The sequence below is a fragment of the Semicossyphus pulcher genome, unplaced genomic scaffold (assembly GCF_022749685.1).
Source record: "Semicossyphus pulcher isolate SPU_LCO1_2020_fin unplaced genomic scaffold, fSemPul1.0.p SCAF_14, whole genome shotgun sequence".
NCBI classification, from domain to species: Eukaryota; Metazoa; Chordata; class Actinopteri; order Labriformes; family Labridae; genus Semicossyphus; species Semicossyphus pulcher.
Genome location: NW_027211648.1, coordinates 25761404 through 25781575, shown reverse-complemented (window position 1 = coordinate 25781575; position 20172 = coordinate 25761404). Strand labels below are relative to the sequence as shown.

The 20172-nt window shown below is 40.5% G+C and overlaps 1 protein-coding gene across 1 annotated transcript in view; it reads left to right on the top strand.

Moving 5' to 3' along the window:
- Positions 1-20172, top strand: part of rbks (ribokinase) — a 41913-nt gene that overhangs the window by 3877 nt on the left and 17864 nt on the right. Inside the window, exons 3-7 of the mRNA XM_069661641.1 lie at positions 9082-9214; positions 10228-10291; positions 10769-10831; positions 12989-13153; positions 18190-18281. Coding sequence (XP_069517742.1) covers positions 9082-9214; positions 10228-10291; positions 10769-10831; positions 12989-13153; positions 18190-18281 — 517 coding nt within the window. The remainder of the gene's footprint in view (positions 1-9081; positions 9215-10227; positions 10292-10768; positions 10832-12988; positions 13154-18189; positions 18282-20172) is intronic.

The window sequence follows — 20172 nt, the reverse complement described above, 5'->3', positions numbered from 1 at the left end:
TATGGAAACATATCTGTGTTCATATTTAAACAGCATCACATATAACCAAATAGCTTGTCTAAATGTTTATAAATAATGCAGTAATGTAGACAGGTAAACATACTATCTTTTCCTAGTGGTGGCATTCATCATCCTTTTTAGCACCTTAGAGAATTAAAGTAACAATCTGGAAGATTTTAATTTATATGCTCTTGAGCGCCTCCCACTGGTGATAATTGGTTTTAAGCAGACATCTACGGCTGGCTCCCTTTGTCATGGTTCTGACTCTTGATTTTCCTCGCTTTCGTTTGTAGACTGTTTAACTTCATCTGAGCGTCGAATTTGTTTCTTTTTCTTTGGATTTTCACTTTTTTTTTTGGAAGTTGTATCTGTAGACATTGTTCTTTTCCTTGTTTGTTCAGCCATAGTAGATTACCCTTTCCTCGCAATGCTTACAGAAACAGGAAGTTACCACTTAGCTCCACCTACCCTCTCTGGCAGACCAACCACTGCTGGGTGATGGAAAACGCGTCACTAACTGGGCGCCGCTTGTGGTTTTTTCTGCAAATGTCGCCACACACACCCAGTCCAGAAAAATACGTGATACTGCAAATGCAAAGGCTTTCATCATTGGGCCAAAGGCTCAATCACCATGTGTGATTGTGTTACGTCATTTGTTGACAGATAGTGACTTAAGAGACATTTATTTACATGAAAAAGTTAAGAGCACAAACGCTGTGAAAATGTAATTATTTAAACTATTTTAAAAACTCATTTAATGTTTAAGAGACAAAAAAAGTATGTTAACTAACATGAACATATTGTTATTGAATAAATATGTTTAATAAGCAATATCATGCAAGAGGGAGTGCTGTTATACTGAATATGAGCACAGCTGTGATTGGATAAGATAAGCTAAGATAGAACTTCATTAATCCCAAAGGAAATTATAGTGCCAGATAGCTCCAAAAATACAGTACAAATGAATGAGCGACTCTAGCAGGCTTCCGCCTGGGACGGCACCTAAAGTTATGACAAGTTAATACAAGACATCCAGTTAAAAGGCCCGGTGCTGTTATACTCTATATCAGCACTCATAGCTTGCCTCTTGTCTAATCAAATTACTTAGTTGGAACTAAAAGGGATGCTGTATAAGGGAAAATGATATGAGTAAAGGTATTAGTTAGTTTACTTCCTCTTTGGGCAGAGGTTTGACGTAGGAGTGCTGACTGAACAGTAAATACAAGTTTTCCGAGTGCTGCCTTTACTTTTTTTCACACAAAAAGCCTGTCAACATAAAAGCACACATAGTCAATGTAACAAATGTTATAAAATAATTGCTTTAAAAAGTTAACTACCTACCTAATGATGTCAAATCTAGTCTGAAAAAAACTGAGAAATCTTGAAATCTGGTAAAGAATGAAATATTGAAATGACAAATGTGTGGGAACCTTGTAAGATATTAAAACTGGTTCAGTACTGAAGGTTATTACTGTACAGACACCTAATGATTGATGTAGTCATTGACAGATGATGCAGGTGTGACCGTCCCTTGGTTAAGTCAGGTTTCAAACACCCAAAGCTTGCAGATGATCTGTTATAATTGCTGCTTACTGAAATGTCAGTGTTGCATCATCGTCGTACGTGGTGAGATCTGTTGAGCCAAGAAGGATCCATTCCCACTAATCGTTAGTCATCAACTGGCGCACAATGGGTTGGTTGAAAACAATTTGTCACCCTCATTTACCAAAACCTTTGTGAGGAATGACACAATCTCAGAAGAAACATGAAGTAAATACAAGATAATGTCAAGTCTTTACGGGCTCCAGCCAAGTTAATGTCTCTCTGTCAGCGTGAAGAAGAGTGTTGTTTGAGCGCGTGCGACAGTTTTGTCATACATGTATTTTTATGCACAATAACTGTCACCTGGCTGCCAGCAATGGAGATCTGCATAAACAATCTGTGCTAGTGGGAGAAAAGTTTCGTGCCATCTTGCGAGTGCACGCTTAAATAGAAGTTGTCACATTGTCACTCCCAAGTCCCTACTTATCAAAAACATATGCCTCCTCCTACTGGGTTTTTTTTTTAGGGGGGGATTCATTTTGTTGCTCATTAGCAATTCATCCAGAGTTTCTGCTTTGAAGGGCAGGAGTTGTCAATTAAGACCCTAATAAGCTAACGGGAAATGGCCTGTTTTTGGAAAGAGTGTGTATGTGTGTGTGTGTGTGTGTGTGTGTGTGTGTGGTTGTGTGTGTGTTTGTGGGGTTGGGGCTTTTTGGATGGAGGTCAGAATGTGGGTAGGGGAGGGTGGTTGGAATACATTCAGAGCCCTTCAAAGTGATATGCTTGGCTTTGAAGTAAGAAATCCAGTTGTCTTGAACAGCCAGTGTTTGGGTGGAAGTACAATTAACTGTCAGACAGCGACGGTACACACACACACACACACACACACACACACACACTGCGTCTCTCCGCTCCCGTGTTGCCATACAAACACAAATCTCTGCTGTTAAGTTAAACATGTATCAGTCAGCCTGTAGAGAAAACTGTGCACCTTTTATGTGGAAAGGTTTTGTTTTATTGTCTGCTGTATGTTGTGTGTGGAGAGGAGCAGCAGAGCTGCACAGAATTTTAACCCATTGTCAAAGCCATACAGTGCCCCCTACTGCCACAGCTCTCTGAGTGGAGACACTGTTCACCAATCAGTGGAACCAGAGTTTCACAAATTACAGAGCTGGACAAAAACATATAATTGTTTCTTCCTTCTCCTTTTCTATGTTTTGTGTCCCATCTTTTCCGTGTAATAACTGTCCTGTTTGTCCGTTTCACTGCTGGTGACTTGACTTGTCTCTTGAGAATGAGACTCCGTGTAACAGTAAACACACCTTTATCTCATGTTTTTATTTGGGTTATTTTCAAGCACAGACTGACAAAGTTTGGCCCCTGCTGTAGGGTTAGAGTTACAATAAGTCAATTTGTACAAAAACCTGCACCATTTTTTAACCCAAATACTTCAAAAGAGTATCTTATAAATCGTTTTTAAGCCAAAAGTCAAAAATGCAGTGTAGCCATCACCTTCAATTACATATATAAGGACAAAGGCAAGGGGAATGTATTTATAAAGCAGATTGAAACAGATAAATTAAAAAAAACACACCATGCAACCCAACCCTTCTCAAACGTATAAATAATTTCACACAGTTGTACTTGACAATAAACATCTTGAATCTTGAAGATTTCATACCTAAAGTAAGTTACATCGTACACATGCATTAATCTGTTCTGATAGTAAAGTCACTATCTTTGGGGTTTTGGGCTGGTATGATAATGTATGGTGTTTAACCTTGTAAACATCTCCATGTGGTGTTCCCTGACATATCAGGGACAACATAAGCAGTCATCTCCATGGCTGGGCCTGTCACAACGTTTTCAGATTGGCAGGTTTGAGACGTCACTAACCTAAGGAGCCAATCCCGTTAATGGACAGGGTGACGCTATGCATATCATTATGTGTAACCTATGGCAACAACTTCGGCAATGTGCGAGCCAGCTGTAACCGTCATCATCATTTTTGCAAACTCACTACTGACTACCAACGTTAACGTTACTTCGACTAATTACTACATTTCAAATCTCTATTTACAGATTACAGGCAGGCACGTGGATTTCCTGGAAGGCAAGTGTTCTGGTTTCCGTTTGTACTACGCTTGTAATCCCAGTAATATTAACCAATCACATATCCGCAGGCTGCGGCTGCAGGAAAGCAGTCCGTGTGGAGAGCAAAAGCCGGCGGTGATGTTGAAATGAAGACCTGTTAATGAAAGTCAATCACAAGAAAAAGGGTTGTTTTTCTGTATACAATGCAGCACATATACAAGAAAGTCGTTTATCGCTAACAGCCAGCTACGTGCCCCGGCATGTTCACTGTTGTGCCTAGAGGCTATATCGCCATCAGACTGTAGCCGATGGGATCCGAGATTGCTAAATTTCAAACTAGCTAAGTTTCAACAAGTTGCCACTAAACGATGGCAGAGACGTGTTTTGTTTTCGCGACTGGAGGGAGCGATAGGAAATGTGGATTTTTACAAGGTAATTAAACGTATTTTGCAGAAAAAACACACATAAGACACTATTTATTATTTCAAACAGGGCATTTTTTATGTCTTTAAACATAACTGGAGCTGCTCTTTAAATGTCTCCATTGGCTCTTTAAATTTGTGATCAACATTTTTCAAAAATTGGCTGATACACCAAATAATGGTTAGTTACAACAATAGTACGCGGAACTTGAAATCCTTCATCACATGCAGTACACACTGTAGATTTCAATGATTTTCTTTTTCTAATTTCCCCTCAGGTTGTTTAATCTGTGTGGCCTTCAGTGGAGGCTTGAACTAAAAAACTATCCAGTATTTGGGCTATTTACATTTAACAAGACAACAAAAAAACAACCTTCTTTCTTATCTGGGTATCATCCCTTGGCCTGTAAGATTTGTCACATAACCTCTTGAAAGGAGCCACTGTGCCACTGCATAGTTTCACCCAACCCGACCCTCAGGCATTTTCTGATGTGCTTTGGCACAGTGTTGCTTACAAGTGAAAAGCAGGTGCCGTGTTCTCAAGTGTCATCTTCTTATTGAAAGTATTTAATTAAAAGAATTTAAAACATTCTCATTCTTTTATATCTTCTGCAGTTTAATCTTTCTATCGCAATAAGATGTGGCAAGTCCTGCTAGCCTGGCTGCTCTCGATGAAGCATTGAAACAAAGTTGTGATGTTCCCATAAGCGGCAACCATTTCAGACACTGCATAGGTTGACAAGTGGTTAATTATATCCACTGATAAGGCCTTTTTCTGACCATCGAGTGAATAATAGCAACACACGTGGCTCCCACAAATGGTCTGACCACACAAAACTACACGCCCACGTCCTCCTCTGACACTGCACCTCTTGTTAGCAAAGCGGCTCACTGAGTCCATGCAAGGTATGCTGTCTTTGTACAACCTGTTCTTTGAGTCCACTCACCTTGTCCTTATTGATTGGAGCTTCAGCTAAGAGACCTTCGTGAACAAGAAAAACTATACATGATGAGAACAAAAAGTCTCAGTGGTGCACACAGGCTTAAAAAGCTTCTGAGCTGAAGGTTATCATGTTTTAATCAAACGCATTTAGTGTTTAGCTCGACTGTGTAGGACCCACACTTCTCCATCAGTATTATAATGAATTTTAGATGAATACAAACAACATCTTAAGCTCATTCTCAGTCGTATCTTGAAAGTTATAAGATCGCTCAAGAGTTTTTTGTTTGTAACTGGAAAGACAAGCTGTAGTTCAAAGTACAGAAAACAGCATTTTGTATGTGTTTTCCTCCACGTCTACGTCCCCCTTGTTGCTCACAAACAGCTGAGGAATGACTTTAATAGAGACGGAGGAGAGGGAAATGAGCGCCAGCCTCAAAGCAAACACTTCACGTCACTGAACACCTGCTTTAGCCTTTTGGTTTCATGGGAGAAAATGCACTGAGGTTGCACTTTAGCACATAAGTGCCCTGTTTGTTTGGTGCACTCACCACATACAACAATAGCCAAGTGTCTCAGTGGATATGAGGAGGCGTGGGTGGGTTTATTTAAGAATTTGGAAATCTGTTTATCTTACCTGTTAGTTATCCGGCTTCAGGTGGCTGTCGGCCAAATGTTATGTCGACAATGTTTTGTAATAATCTTCAAGAGGTTTTGCAAATTAATCATGACTTTTTTAAAATAATATCTCAATAAATCTCACGAGCACCTTCATGTTAGGATCAAACATGACACAACAAATCAGTTTCCTGGACATTTTTACAACAGGCACAACATCAGTTAGTGATGTGTTTGAAGGACATGCTTCTTGTTAGACGATGATCCTTTCAGCCTCCACACTTTACAAAAAGCTTTCATATCAGACAGTTTGCTGGCATCATCCTCTACAGTAATGAAAGAACTAAAGAAGGAGAGCAGAGGAAGTGCTATAAACCAGAAAAAGGACAGCTAGATTCCAAGAAACAGGCTATCACAGTGAATTGGTTCATCCCGATGACTGTATAGCTGGATGATACCTCCTGCTGTCATTGTAAAAAAGTGAATCTAAAATACCCCTGGAGACGGGGGCTGCCATCTTTTGCATTTGGAGCCAAAGTCTGCACAGCAGAGCAGCTTCTTGTGTTGGTCTGAAGCAGATATTCACAGTTCAGTGACAATGGAAAGTTCAATGACTGTATAGTGTTAGTGTTAGTTACCTCTCCTCTCACCGTTCCTCCTCTGCTACTTGGGAACAGAACGCTGCAGGAGCCAGATTTGTCAACAGAGCTGTCAATCGTGAGGTCACGCCCCCTTTTTATAGCATCAAATAACTTATTAAAAGTTAACTTGTCAGAAAAATGAACGCTTGGACATAAATCAGCATGATAATAACTAACTAGAATGACAGAAACCATGTTTGAGAAAAATTTATTTGACGTTTATTTTGATTTTATAGTTCGACTCATGTCCCATCTGTTAACATGGAGGAGGCGGGCTTTATGAACTATACTGCAGCCAGTCAGCAGGGGGCGATAGAGAGGTTTTGGCTTCACTTTAAGGGAGCTGTCATGGCGTTTATCTGTTTTATACAGTCTATAATATATACAGCATGAGTACAATTAGTCAAGCAACTCAAGAAGTACGCCGCTCAAGGACAAGCCTTCCAACACAAAATGGCCCTTGTTGCTACTTAAAATATTTAGTACTGTAAGAAATCATAAAAAGAGTAGTTTTAGGAGAAGCACTTCGTCGCGGTCTTACTGAGAGTTACTTTTTATGTATGAGAAGCTTTTTATGATAGAACCGCAATCTTATTTTATTAGCTTATCTTAGTTTAGCGCAGTTTAACATAGCTGTTTGTTTATGCATGAAACAGTGATGTAATGTTGTAGTTTCTACATTTTAGAGGCATTAATGTGCATTTGTTTTAGCTTTGAAGAGAGCCAGGCTAGCCATTTCCTTCTGTTTCCAGTCTGTATGCTAAGCTATGCTAACCATCTCTTGGCTCTAGCTTCATGTTTAGCGTGCAGTCGTCAGAGTCGTAACCATATTCTCAGCTAACTCTTGGCTGGAAAATAAAAAAGCTTATTTCCTGAAGTATACTATTCCATCCCAAGCAAGACTTTAATGTTTGTGCTCTTAACCGTCTCATCATGAAGACTTTAAAGATCCCCAAATAGTGTGAGGGCCTCAAAATCTAAGACTGAAGACACAGAAGTTGTAGCTAATGATAACCAAATGGTGATAGCATAGAGATTATTCATTTGAGGGACGAAAAATACCCAGGAAGAAAATAATTGTTAGACGTTCAGTCAGTACTTTGACATGTTAGGAAAATTCTAAGTAAACATTGTTACCACAGGCAACCTATTAGCTTAGCTTAGCTTTGCTTTGCAATAAGACTTTTGGAAACTCTAGCTTAGCTCTGTCTAGACGTTACAAAATCAGCATCTCTAAAACTTAATTAAAGTTATAGTATATCTCATTATTTAAGCTGTACAAAACTGTGTGTATAAATATCAGATTGTGGTTGTGTGCTAAGCTTGTTCTTGTCCGGTTTTCCCTGAGTTTTTAATCACTGTGAACATGGCAGCCTCACAGAGACGGACTGGTGTTTTTCTTTGCAAGTTTCTATAAACGTTAACTGGGTTTTAACACACTTTTTAACACATGGCTTATCATCTCTGATAAATATGGAAGTGGTAACAGTTAATATTTTCTCACAACAAAACTTAGCACAATATTTAAGTCAGTGTGCTAGGACTCCTTTTTTCACAAGGAGTCACACAGCTGTGACACAGTGGGGAAAAATTCACGTGGACAGCTGCACCAACTAGAATAGGTAATGTGTGTGTGTGCGTGTGGAGGAGGTGTGTGTGCGTGTGTATTAACATGTGCTTGTCCTTTGTCCTGTTTGCTTCTCACCACATTTCAGCCTCACTGACCCTGCATCCTGTTATAGCTTTGGGCATTTTAGTATTTTCACATCCCTGTGTGAAAACAGCAGCATTTATAACAACCTCCAGTGTTTGCCACCAGCGTCTCACTTACTGGAAATCCTGGGATTGAATGAACTTACTGTAATAGCACACCTGCCACAAACACACTCACATACACACACAACTTTAAAAAAGAGCAACAACAGGGTGAAAAACAAGTTTATGACAACATTTTGCCGTCCGCAAACCCTCTGGCCCCGGGCAGTGCTGGCCCAAGGCCAGACCACAGCGCTCTGACGTACAGTATGAAGCAGTCTGTTGTCTCTCCCCCATGTTACTCACCACTCACTCTGCCTCTGTGATTGGAGCAATCAAGGAACAGACAGCTCCTCCTGAGGGCACCCACCTGTGGCAAATCAGCCCTGAGGAGAGAGGCGGGACTCAACCCAACCCTGATGAGTCAGGCATTTCTGGTGCAGCCAGTGTCAAGTTGAGACATCTATGGACTGTGCTGGTTGCATCATTTGCAAAATTTGGAGACACTTGCATGGGCATAGCTGACTGAATGTCTCGGCAAAATATCTAGAGTGCTTTTCAGAGTGATAAAGCAATAGTGAGCTCTATGTTCTGTCAGTGATTCTAAATACTGCTGTCGTGTTGAGAATAAATTCATATGATCAATTCTTTCCAGCAATGTTTCCATTTGGTTGACCTTCCTGTGAAAGACCACCACAAGACCAAAAGATAAAATCCTCCGCAGACTCCACAGAAAGCTCTTGTTTGTGTTTTTTTGCACATTTTTCAGCGATAAATAAATAGCTTAACCAGGGAAGATCTGGCCCTGAAGCGTTATCTTCACATTTTGACATCTCCCTTCCCTTATTGGTTCCAGTGAAGAACACTCTCAAAGCCAAATAAAACAGTTTTTAAAGTTTGATGCAACATTTCTAAACTTTTATCTGCAGTGTAAAGAGACTGTTGGGATGACAAAAAAAGCCAATTCAAAATCCAAGTATAGCATTCATCACCCAGTTTCCGATAGGGGCATTTGAAAGTGAATTTTCTTTGAAGTTTAGGCTCATTGCCTGTTTTTTCTTCACCTCAGCCAGGCACCAAGGCTACCTAAAGCCGGGGAAACCATCCATGGTCACAAGTTCTTCATTGGCTTTGGAGGGAAAGGGGCCAACCAATGCATTCAGGCTGCAAGATTGGGGGCCAAAACCGCTATGTTCTGCAAGGTAAGAATCCGGAATCACATTTGCAGCCATACATGGCTGTGTTTGTGTTACAGTGTTTGTATTAATATGTGCATGCCAGTAAAAAAAGAAGTTCTGATGCTTTTCCAACCTTTGGCTCATCCACGTCTTACTCAGTACAAATAATCAGCAATCAGCTACCGCACAAACTAGTTAACAACTCCCAAAAACCTTATGGCATCGTTCACACTTCAGTCATTTTACAACATCAACTCTCCAAGCCTCATTTTCTCTTGATCAATACCATACCACATGCATACGCCCACCCACGCTTGCGCGCCTTCAAACAAGCCTATTCCCATACCATGCAACCCCGAGTCTCCAATCAGTAAGCTCAGTGTGGCCTTTCAACCTGAGCACAAAAGCACTGAAGCCCCACCTCTTTCAGAACAAAGAGGCCCGATCGATAACAACCCAGTGCGGGAGTAGCTCTCCGGGCATGGGGAGAACCCAAAAATAGACATCCGGGCTTGTCAAAAACATCCAAGACGGAAGGCCGCTCTTCAAAGAGATTGGGGCCAAGCAGCCAATACAAGCCCAACCCAATATCACAGGCAGCTAGAAGTGCCCGCGATTTGGCACGTTTTTTGGAAAGCGTGGGTTCGAAGTAAGCGCCTCGGGGCAAGGTGGGGACCCCTTCCACAACCCAAAGTAGCTACAGATGTGGACATCCCTGTGCGGATCAGGGGAAGAGGGGAAGGAGGGAAGGAAAACGAAAGCGAGGTGGGCCTGAAGAGGCGGGAAGGCGGGGTTATCGTGTCTTGAAGGCTTGGCGCAGCTGGTCGTGTGTTTGCGTGTGTGTGCGTTTGTTGACTTTGTGTGTTCGTTTGTGCACATTTTCGGCGGCGGCACCATGCCAGTATGCTGGCAGGGCACACGAAAATCCAACCCAACTGAGGGTTGAGTATACCACTTTTCAAAAGTTGCCGCTAACCAAGTCTGACCCCGCTTGACACTCTCTTTGTTGTTATTGTTTTGCCTTAAATCTTTTCTAGGTTGGTAAAGACTTCTTTGGAGACAATTACATCCAGAATTTCAAGGACAATGGTGTAAATACAGGTAGGATAGAGGGCTTTTTGCACTATATGCCAAATTGGTTTCCATTTCCATGGTGCATGGTAAAAGTTCACTTTCACAGCTATGTTTTTCTAGCCTGTATTTTGTCAATGTGTTCAGTTACTCAATGCTTTTGGATATATATAGTCCTTCCATTGCTGTAGCCAATGATAGTAAAGTCATTTGGAATTGGTAAAATAAGGTTGGGTTTGAAAAGTTTTCCACACAGTGGACTTATCAGAGTATTGATGTTTGTGGCATGTCTCTTCATAGCCAAAAAACCCCACCTGAGCCAAATGCACTCCGTTGAATAACAATGCCGACGTTTCGTTTTTTTAAAGGTGTGTTTGATGAAAGTTCGTCTCAATCTTCCGGCTACCTTGTCAAGCAAAAAGCAGCCGTTTTGTGTTTGCAGGAAAGACAAGTGATGGATGCTTTCAACCTCTCCTTCAAACCTTTTATCTGTTCTGTCTGTGTCAGACTTTGTAGGGCAGACCTCTGACGCAGCCACAGGAGCTGCCTCCATCATTGTTAACAGCGCAGGTAAATGCTTTTGTTGCTAGCCTACAGCCCCCTGCTGAGCTCCTAAAAGCTCTTTCAGTTGTTGAAATGGTCTCATGCACACACAACAAAGAGTGCATGTGTACTATCGGTGCACATTTTCATTACTCCTCACACACGTACAAGCAGACTCTACGCTCTAGTATTCAATGCCGCCATTGACTCACCACTGCTCAAGTGATTGTAATCCCTGGTTATGCAAACACACATTCACATACACATAAGTGTACCGAACCATGCTGAGTATTCACAGTATCTTCTTGAGTCTTAACACTAGCAGCAAACCCTACATTTAGATGACATAAGAACATTTTAGGTATCAGGAATGTTCATGTTCATACGTCATTGCAGTTAGTTGTTTATATTCAATGTTTTGAAGGAAGACCGAGTTCTAACTTAAATGTATTATTTACATTTTCTTTGCAGTTAAGAATTAATGACCCATAAAACAATGTGCACATGCCATTTTATTGTGAAAAGGTTATTTAATATATGCGTTTAGCATCCTTAATTGATCAAAATCAATCTCAAGAAGAAAATTGAACAACAATAACACATTTTTATTGGATTTATTTAAAGTATTGTAATGGTTACAATTTAATAAGAAATAAGTAAATGCTCAAATGGTTGATATTGCATTTGAACAAGCACCTGAATGACAATGTTTGTTTGCAGCTAATTTAAAATTGACAGTGGTTATGTGATATGTCACCAATGTCTTGAAGACAAATAGCTTAGGTTAATAAAGTGTGTTATTAGGGTGCTTTTCCGTTTACCTCTTTATTATTTCCAGTTCATATATAATAGAAAAAACTTGGTGTAAAAAACTGGAATTTACTAAAAAAATGATATATATACGGTATATCTCTAAATAAGTTTAATATGGCTATGTTATAAAGTGTGTGTAAAGATAAAAATAATCATATGGTGCAATGAAAACAGGCCGCAAATATATGGTGACTAAGTCAACACATTGTGTCCTTTACACAACAGCAGTGGATGGAACCAACAGTTACATTCTTATTTTGTAACCATTTTTCATGCAGTTTGCTCACAATTTCTTCAATATTTTGACATAAACTTGACAATAAAAGTCCCATTCGACCCTGTTCATTAGGGCTGCAAGAAAACATTGATACACTGAGTATTAAATATTATGATTTATTATACCGTATTAATTTAAAAAGAGTATACATTTTTCATTAATAGCTTACAGTGAATGCCAAATTTTCTTTATGATGCATATCTTACTGTTCTGATTGCATAAATACAACGAAATTCACTTTTGTCTCGTATATCATGCATATGATGTTTTGTTCTTAAAACAATGACAGTTGTTGTAAATTAGATTTTTTTTAAAATACTTATGCTATCGTATTATATCGCAAAATATTGAACACTTGTATCATGATGCATATCTTTTGCAAGACTCTTGCCAATACACAACCCTGCTGTATATATATTCTTTTTTAATGCACATAGTGTAAAATATAATGTACTGTAACTCTAACAGTTTATTAAATCATGTGTCCCAAATTTGGCCACACTTATGAACAAAGAGTGTCCGTGGTTTCTCCAGAGGTGGGAAGTAACAAAGTAGAAATACTTCATTACTGTACTTAAGTGGATTTTTACTTTACTTTACTTGAGTACCTTTTACTTATCCTCCATTTGAACATAAAAATCTGTCCTTTCGACTCCTTACATTCTCAAAACAGTCTCGTTACTTTAGTTTTAATGCATGCGAGGGGAATTATCGGTTATTTTTATTTTGCTCTCTGCACGCTGCCTTCCCAACATCAACACTGATGTCAAAGCTGTAAAAAATGATCCAGGTGCCTATTTGGGACCTCTGTACGGTTCAGTCTTTATTATTCTGTCTGAAATTTTGTTTGCAGCAAAGCCAGACCGTGTCCAGTGATAATAAACGAAGAAAACTATCAAGGACTTTTTTTCTTTTTTGCCCTCTTATCAAAAGAGGTATCGTGTATTGCTGAAGTTAAAAATTCTGGTGTTGTGGTTGTTGCACCTTTACACGTCTCTTTTACAAGGGCAGCAAAGCAAAACAGGTCGTAAAATCAGGATCAAAGGCAGAGATTAGAACTCTAAAAAGACATGTCTTTTGCTGTCCACATGCAGGTGAGAATGCCATCGTGATCGTAGCTGGTGCTAACATGCTGCTGGGCAGTGAGGAGCTGCAGGAAGCTCTTCCAGCCATCAGACATGCAAAAGTTCTGGTGTGCCAGCTGGAGATCAGCCCGCAGACGTCCTTACAGGCACTGCGCATGGCTCAGGAAAACAAAGGTCAGTACCTCACCGCGCATGTGCAGGTTCTTCTGAACTCAGAGAGAAAATGATCTATTCTAACTAGTTATTGATGTAGAATTAATGTAGTATAAGTCTGCATGGTAACAATTTATATATGAATCCTAAAATATTTACAGTACGCAATGGATTACTGGCAAATGTCACATTTTACATGCCCAGATATTTAGATCAAACTGTAGGGTACTTTCTGGAACCAACAATTCAGCAAACACAGGAAGTGAGCAGGCTTTGAACTTTTCTCTTGAACTTTTTATCTTTTAATCTTCAAGAAATGACGTTCATCACCTTTTGTGTGTGTTACCAAGTGCATCACCACCGATGACAAAAAGCTTTATGTATTATCTCAAAAGGTGGCCATTCATACCAACTAGCTTATTCACGGCACTTAAACACTAAGAAAATAGTTGTCTGGAAGTGTTTTAACACCTGGAGCTTATAGGGATCTCTGATAAATGTGTGTCTATAGGATTCGGTTTGATGTTGAACTGAAAAAAGGGAAGCAAAACGTCAAAGTTATGTATCGTACAGCAAAATCCAATTCAACTGACAAAATTCTGAGTCAGACACAGCCTTAAAAAATCCAGTAGAGGACAAAAAGCTTTAGTCTAAATCAGTCTTGTGACCTTTCTGTTTGTATTCCACATTTACACTTTCCTACACTCTTAAGAGCGAGGCTTCCCACAGACTGGTATCACTCTATCATGCACCGTGTGAGAAGTGGACAAATCTAATATCTTCACAAGTTTCTGTTGTGTCGCTGCTGCTCACTTTCTACATCGACCACCGTGTCTTTACACGCATTACACAAACAAACAGGATCTTTGCTGTCCTGCATAAACATAACCTATTTTAGACTCCCACCATCCCTCTGTCCCTTCCTCCCTCTACCTTTTTGGTGATAACCAGGTTACTGAGCTCATCATCTCTTACAGCGTCCTATTATTAGCACGCCTCGGCGTCATCAGAGACGTCTGGGGAGCCTCTCGCCCCTGTCATCCGGGCCTGTCGTTGGTAATCGCTCGTTGCCGGCTGCCAGGAATGAAAGAGTCGCAGCCATAACCGCGTTGCAGATGGGATACCCAGATGGCCTCGCCGAGCGCCACCCTCATTCCCCGAGCCCCCCTCCCCACCGTGTCGACCGTACCACGGGATTAGGCTCAGCATGTGGCGCCAGGAGAGAGGCAAGCCGAGCGGAGATGCTTGGCGAAGATGCCACCTCGACACTGCCACAGCAGAGCATTGCGTAAATGGAGTTCTCTGGAGAGAATGGGTGTTAATGGGTTTGGTGGCGAGGATTTAATGACGCAGGGGTGAAGCGGCGCTTAAATTACGTAAATGTCACCATCCAGCCTCGCGCACTGTGGATGCCAGCTCTCAGGAACACTTGTCAAGATAACCTATTAAAAAGAATTTCTTCTGCTTGCATGTAATTATTTTAGAAAAAAGATACTGTATGTATATGTAGTTCTTTTCCATCTACCATTTAATATTGACAAGTTAATGGAACTAAATTAATTCTCGAGCTGAGGAAATGGCAGCAGTTGTGTAGTTTCACTCTTTCTTTCTTCTTCCGTTTTACTCCCCCTCTTCCTTGTCTGAGCAAGAAGCAGCTTTTATATTTCTCATCAGATGCAATTAGAGCCTCTTAAAGCCCTTTCACATACTCACTGATGACTCATTTCTTTGTGTGTGTGTGTGTGTGTGTGTGTGTGTGTGTGTGTGTGCTCGCATGCATATAAGAAGAGTGTGTGAGTGATCTTTGTTTGTTCCTCTGTTCTTTGTCTGTCCGTGTTTTCCATCCACCTTTCCTCCTAAATCCACCACAGCAACAAACTGCCATAATTTTATGCTTCCTGGCTGCTCCTTCAGCACATGTGCGACCAGACTTTGAACCTCCGTGCAACGGATAAAAAACCCAGAGTCATGACACACACGCACACCACTCTCCTGCCAGACGTGACTCAGTATGCACACATCCCAGTATTACCACATCTGTCCCAGCAGCTGTAAGTGTGTGTGTATTTGTGTGTGTGTGTTTGTGTGGTTTCCCTAACACCTGGAGAGCAAAACAAAGCAACCTGAGCCTGACATGCCGGTTAATGTGACGTACGCAATAGCAGCTTCTTGCATCAGAGAGGCAAATCCAAAGTTTAATAGGGATTTCACACAAGCTGTTCTTGTGTGCATATTGATAGACCTCCATTCTCCGCAGTCTTATTGCATGTATACTTCAGGAGCACTGGATCTGTGCATTTGCACTGAAGTGACACGCTTGACGCAAACACTGTGGTAACACAACAGATGGCAAATTAGGGAGCAGATAGTGGAAGACAACATTGTACTTCTTACTAGTTCTGTCCATGACGACAAATACCAATATGATTATTTACAAAAGTACAGCATGAGTAAGCCTTTTACATGATTCAATGATACTTTCTCTATTTATCCTGTTTACATAGTGTACAGTATGTGGTAAGTGCTGCATAAAACTGTCTGTTAATGCCACTGAAGTACATATGTTAAGACAAGTAACCCAATTAACAGCTCAATCAAGCTTACATAATCAGCACTGGGTTAACATGCGTCCCATTGTTGTGTCTAATTTGCATCACATGTGTGCCATGTGAGCTTGTGAAGAGCATTGGAAAAATGTGACGAGAACAACGAGAAAAAACTGCTGATTCTTCCTCTGAGTTCTTTTAACTTAGTGAATTGGGGAAATTTACTTAGTTAAAAGAATCAGCAGTTTTTCCTCCCCACTAAGTGTACTTAGTGAAGAATACAGGAACATGCATCTCACTTTGTTTTTTTTATTATCTTCCTGGTGGCGAGTATAGCAAGATAGTTTCAGGGTTTGACATTTACCTCGGCCCCATGGTCTGTGGACCAGAAGGTTTTCCTGTGGCCACCAAATTTGATACGTACTGTATGTCCCTTGTGACCACCAAGTTTTATCCCCGTACTTGGAGCCTTTGCCAACACACTGTTACAGTTCCACAAACATCTACAGTTCTTTGCACTTACTTTAGTGAAAATCATTGGGCCAACTCTTAAACTGCTCCAGCAGTGTTGTGATAGACAGAAATTGAGGTGTAGGCTACACCTTGACAAGCACCTGCTGCCCCACAGCTGACTGCAAACCTTACACATTGACCTGATGTGATGCAGTTATCACACAAGTTTGAAAGTCTTAATTTAAGTGGTAATTTCAGATATCTCAGTTTCGTTCTCTTTGGCGACACCTATGGCGATAAACGATAATTACAGGAGCACACTTTCCAGATATCCAGACAGTGTTGTATGTGTGACGTCCACAGTTGGCTCCGGTTGTAACTCTCGATTTCCCTCGCTGATGGTTGCTTTCCTTTTTAGACTGTTTGCCTTCATCTGAGCGTCCGATTTGTTTCTTTTTCTTTGGATTTTCACTTTGAAGTTGTGTCTGTTACAAAAATATTGAGTTTCAATTTTAGATAAAGAGGCTTATTTTAAAAATGTATTTTCGAATTCTTAATGCCTTAAATTCTTTGAACTGTCACAGTTAATAATGTGGCCTGGCAGAGCATGCTTCCCATCTACATGCCACAGTTTCCCCCCATTTCCTGTCTCTGTAGCTTTCACTGTCTTATAAAGACAAAAATGCCCCCAAAGAATTATATATTGCCATTTCTGTTTTGTTTTTACTGAAGCTTAAATTTGGCCAATCATATACGTATGTCACCGAATTTAGGGGTTTTGTTGCTGGAGGGGCAGTGCTTAAAAATGTTAGCCTCTTTTCCTGGTTTTAAAACTGCATTTTTAGTGGCAGAGTAAAGATGACTGACAGATACACAGGGCTGAAAATGGACTCGGCGGAAGATGGAGATCCTTTCTGAGGCATCACATTTCTTGAGATGTCGCACATGTCCTTGGAACCAAAGTGAGGGAAATTGAGGTGCAATTTAGTTGACATAAAGAGAGAGAGAAGAGGAGTTAAAAAGAGCCCAGTGTCACTTTTTTGGTGACATGGCTGAGGCTTATGTGAGTATACATACAGTATGAGCGTGTGTGTGTGTTGAAAAAGAGAGAGGCATCTCCACTTTTACTCGCGAGCAGCCCAGCATCCACCTCAAAGCGCCAGGTGGCCAAAGCCCTGCACAAACCCACGCAGCTGCTCTCTTATGTGCCCACGCAAACACGCACACACACACACAGCAACTAGGCACACACTTTTTCACAACAGACTTTGATGTCACCAACACTGAACATATATTCCCCCCACAAACACACATGCGCACGCACACTGGCACGAGGCTTTATTTTATACACAGAGATATCAGAATTAATCGCTTCGTCAAGCTGGGCTTATCCTCACACATACACAGAAATCATGGTATTAGATGCATTAATGCTCTCCGCTCATGAATATGCATGAGACAGTGATGTGCAACACGTACAGAGGATTACTTCTGACAAACACTCCTGCTCTCTCTCCCTCTCTCATGCTCCTCAACATACACAGAAAGGGTCACAACTCATCTCACCCACACACTGACACACATGTATAGGGTTATATACTTCATTTCAAATCATTTCCATGCACACAATCCTCACACTGCAGGGGTTACAGCGTATCACACATACAGGATGTAAGGCCGTTTCCACCAGCGTTTTTTTCTTCCTGCAGTGTTCTTTCCCGGGGAATGCTAATTTAATCGTTTAAAAGGTGTCTTTTTATAGAAGCTTATCCACTTGAGCTTTGCCTGTGAGAGCAATCCTCAGTGGTAACCCACCAGCCTTTGTTCCCATTGAAAGTTTAATTAAGGTAAAGCCAGACCTTGACAGCAAAGCTTTGAAACATCACACGACTGTAAAATGTGTCACTGAGGGACACTTTCAAAATTGATTCCTTCAAAAGGCAACTGACAACTGTAACCGAGTGTATTGTTGAGAACAAATGTATCTTTTGATCCCATTGCAATGACTGCATGTTATCCTAAGTGACCTGTAGATTAAGATATTGTTTCTTGTTACAGTTAAGACAATATTCAACCCAGCACCGGCCATTCCTGACTTGGATACAGGTTTCTACAGAGCCTCTGATGTGTTTTGCTGTAATGAGTCTGAGGTGATTAATTACACACACACACACACACACACACACACACACACACACACACACACACACACGCACGCACACACAGACACTTAGCTCACAGTATTTATAACAGCATCATTTAAGCTTCCACACACAATAACTCAGTCTTTCTCACACATACCTACTCACAATCACACAGGAGCAAAAAGGAAACTGAAACAAGTGCAAAAGCGCAAAACTGTGGCTGTACTGAATACAGGACTCTCACAATGCACACATGCATTTTACAGTGACATTAGTTAATATTTTTAGGAAAATTTGGTTGTAAATTTCACACAGAGGTAGAAAAAAGCATTTTTTGCAAGAGCATGCAACTGACAATTTTACTTTCTCAAATGAAAAATATCGATAGTAGATTTTGTTGGTTTCACTTTTTTTAATTAAGCTAAATTGAGCTCCACTACTTTCTTAAAATTATGTTGTAAAGTTTAAAAATAAATTTAAAGAATGGATTCTCAATTTCATGTTCGCATATAGACAGTGGTCTTTGAGTCTTTCTGAAGCATCTGTAGCTAGTATATTTCGTTAGCTGTATCTGGCTCATTAACCTCGCTCCATGACTTAATCTCAATTTACAGACTCAACATAAAAATGTAGAATGCGACCAGACGCGACCAGATTTTAGTGCGAGAAGTGTATCGGTTTCCGTTTGTCGTACGTTTGCAGTCCGAGTAATATTGACCAATCATGTATCCGCAGGCTGCGGCGTATGCAGGAAAAACTGTCCATGTGGAGAGCAAAAGCAGGCGGAACGTAATGTGCCGTAATGACATCCCAGCTCTCATCAACAAGTTCAGCTAGTTCAGCTAACAATCAACTTTCAACTTGAGACAAATTCGCTTGACGCTGTGTCACAAAAGCCGTTCAGCGTTTAGTTTTCCCAACTTCATTGAATGCATCAGAAATGATGGATCCGACCTCCGTTCAACAAACGTGTCATTTTAAAGTAGTTTTCTTCTCCTCTTGAGGACAGACCTGACAAAGCTTCATGTTGTCTTGTTACTAATCTGCATCATGATGTTGTTGTTTCAACAAAGTTAAGAGCCGTTAATTAAAGTCAATCACAGGGAAATCTGTTTGGCTTACTTCAGCGGTATGAACCATAAAAAACAGAGTGCAGCCTCTGTGTAACTTACCATTTACAGTGAAACTGAGACTCAGCACAAACAGATGAACGGGCGATCCTCTGAGGGATTTAATGAACCACAAGATGACAGTGTTTATTGTGCAGACGTATCTGGAGGGGAGAATTTCACTTTACTTTTGATCTGAACACATGGTCGCTTCTCAAGCTGCTAACTGGACTGTAACAATGCAGCAAGCGGAAAAAGGAAGTCTTGGCTGAAGGTCAAGAGTATGACTTACTTAAAGTTGTATGTCATACATCAAAAAAAAGATTGAAAGGGAAGTTGACTAAAATACTTTTTACATGTAGTCAATGAGTGATGATTTATGCTTTCTTAAATGACAACTGCTTAAAGATGTTTTCAGCGTAATCCAAACTAAATCAAGATTAAATTCTGTCTCGTAGTTTTACAACTGAAATAAAGTTCACAATTTCACCAAGAGTAGGCAAAAACATTTTTCCGCTTTTAGCCAACTGCTGGTGGTTTTGCCACCTGAAATGATAATTGACCCTAGCAGATTTTACTATAGTGTTAGCTATATCTGGCTAATAAAGCTAACATTACCTTTGTGACTCACTTGAAAATATGTTCCCTGGCTCTTTTTTATTTCCAAGCTGACCCTATTTTTAAACAAGATTTATGTAAAACAGAGTCTTAAAAACAAACATATACAAACTCTAAAGCACTGAGGCTAAGATTGAATGTGCCAGGCAGAGAGTCGGCAGTTGATAAAA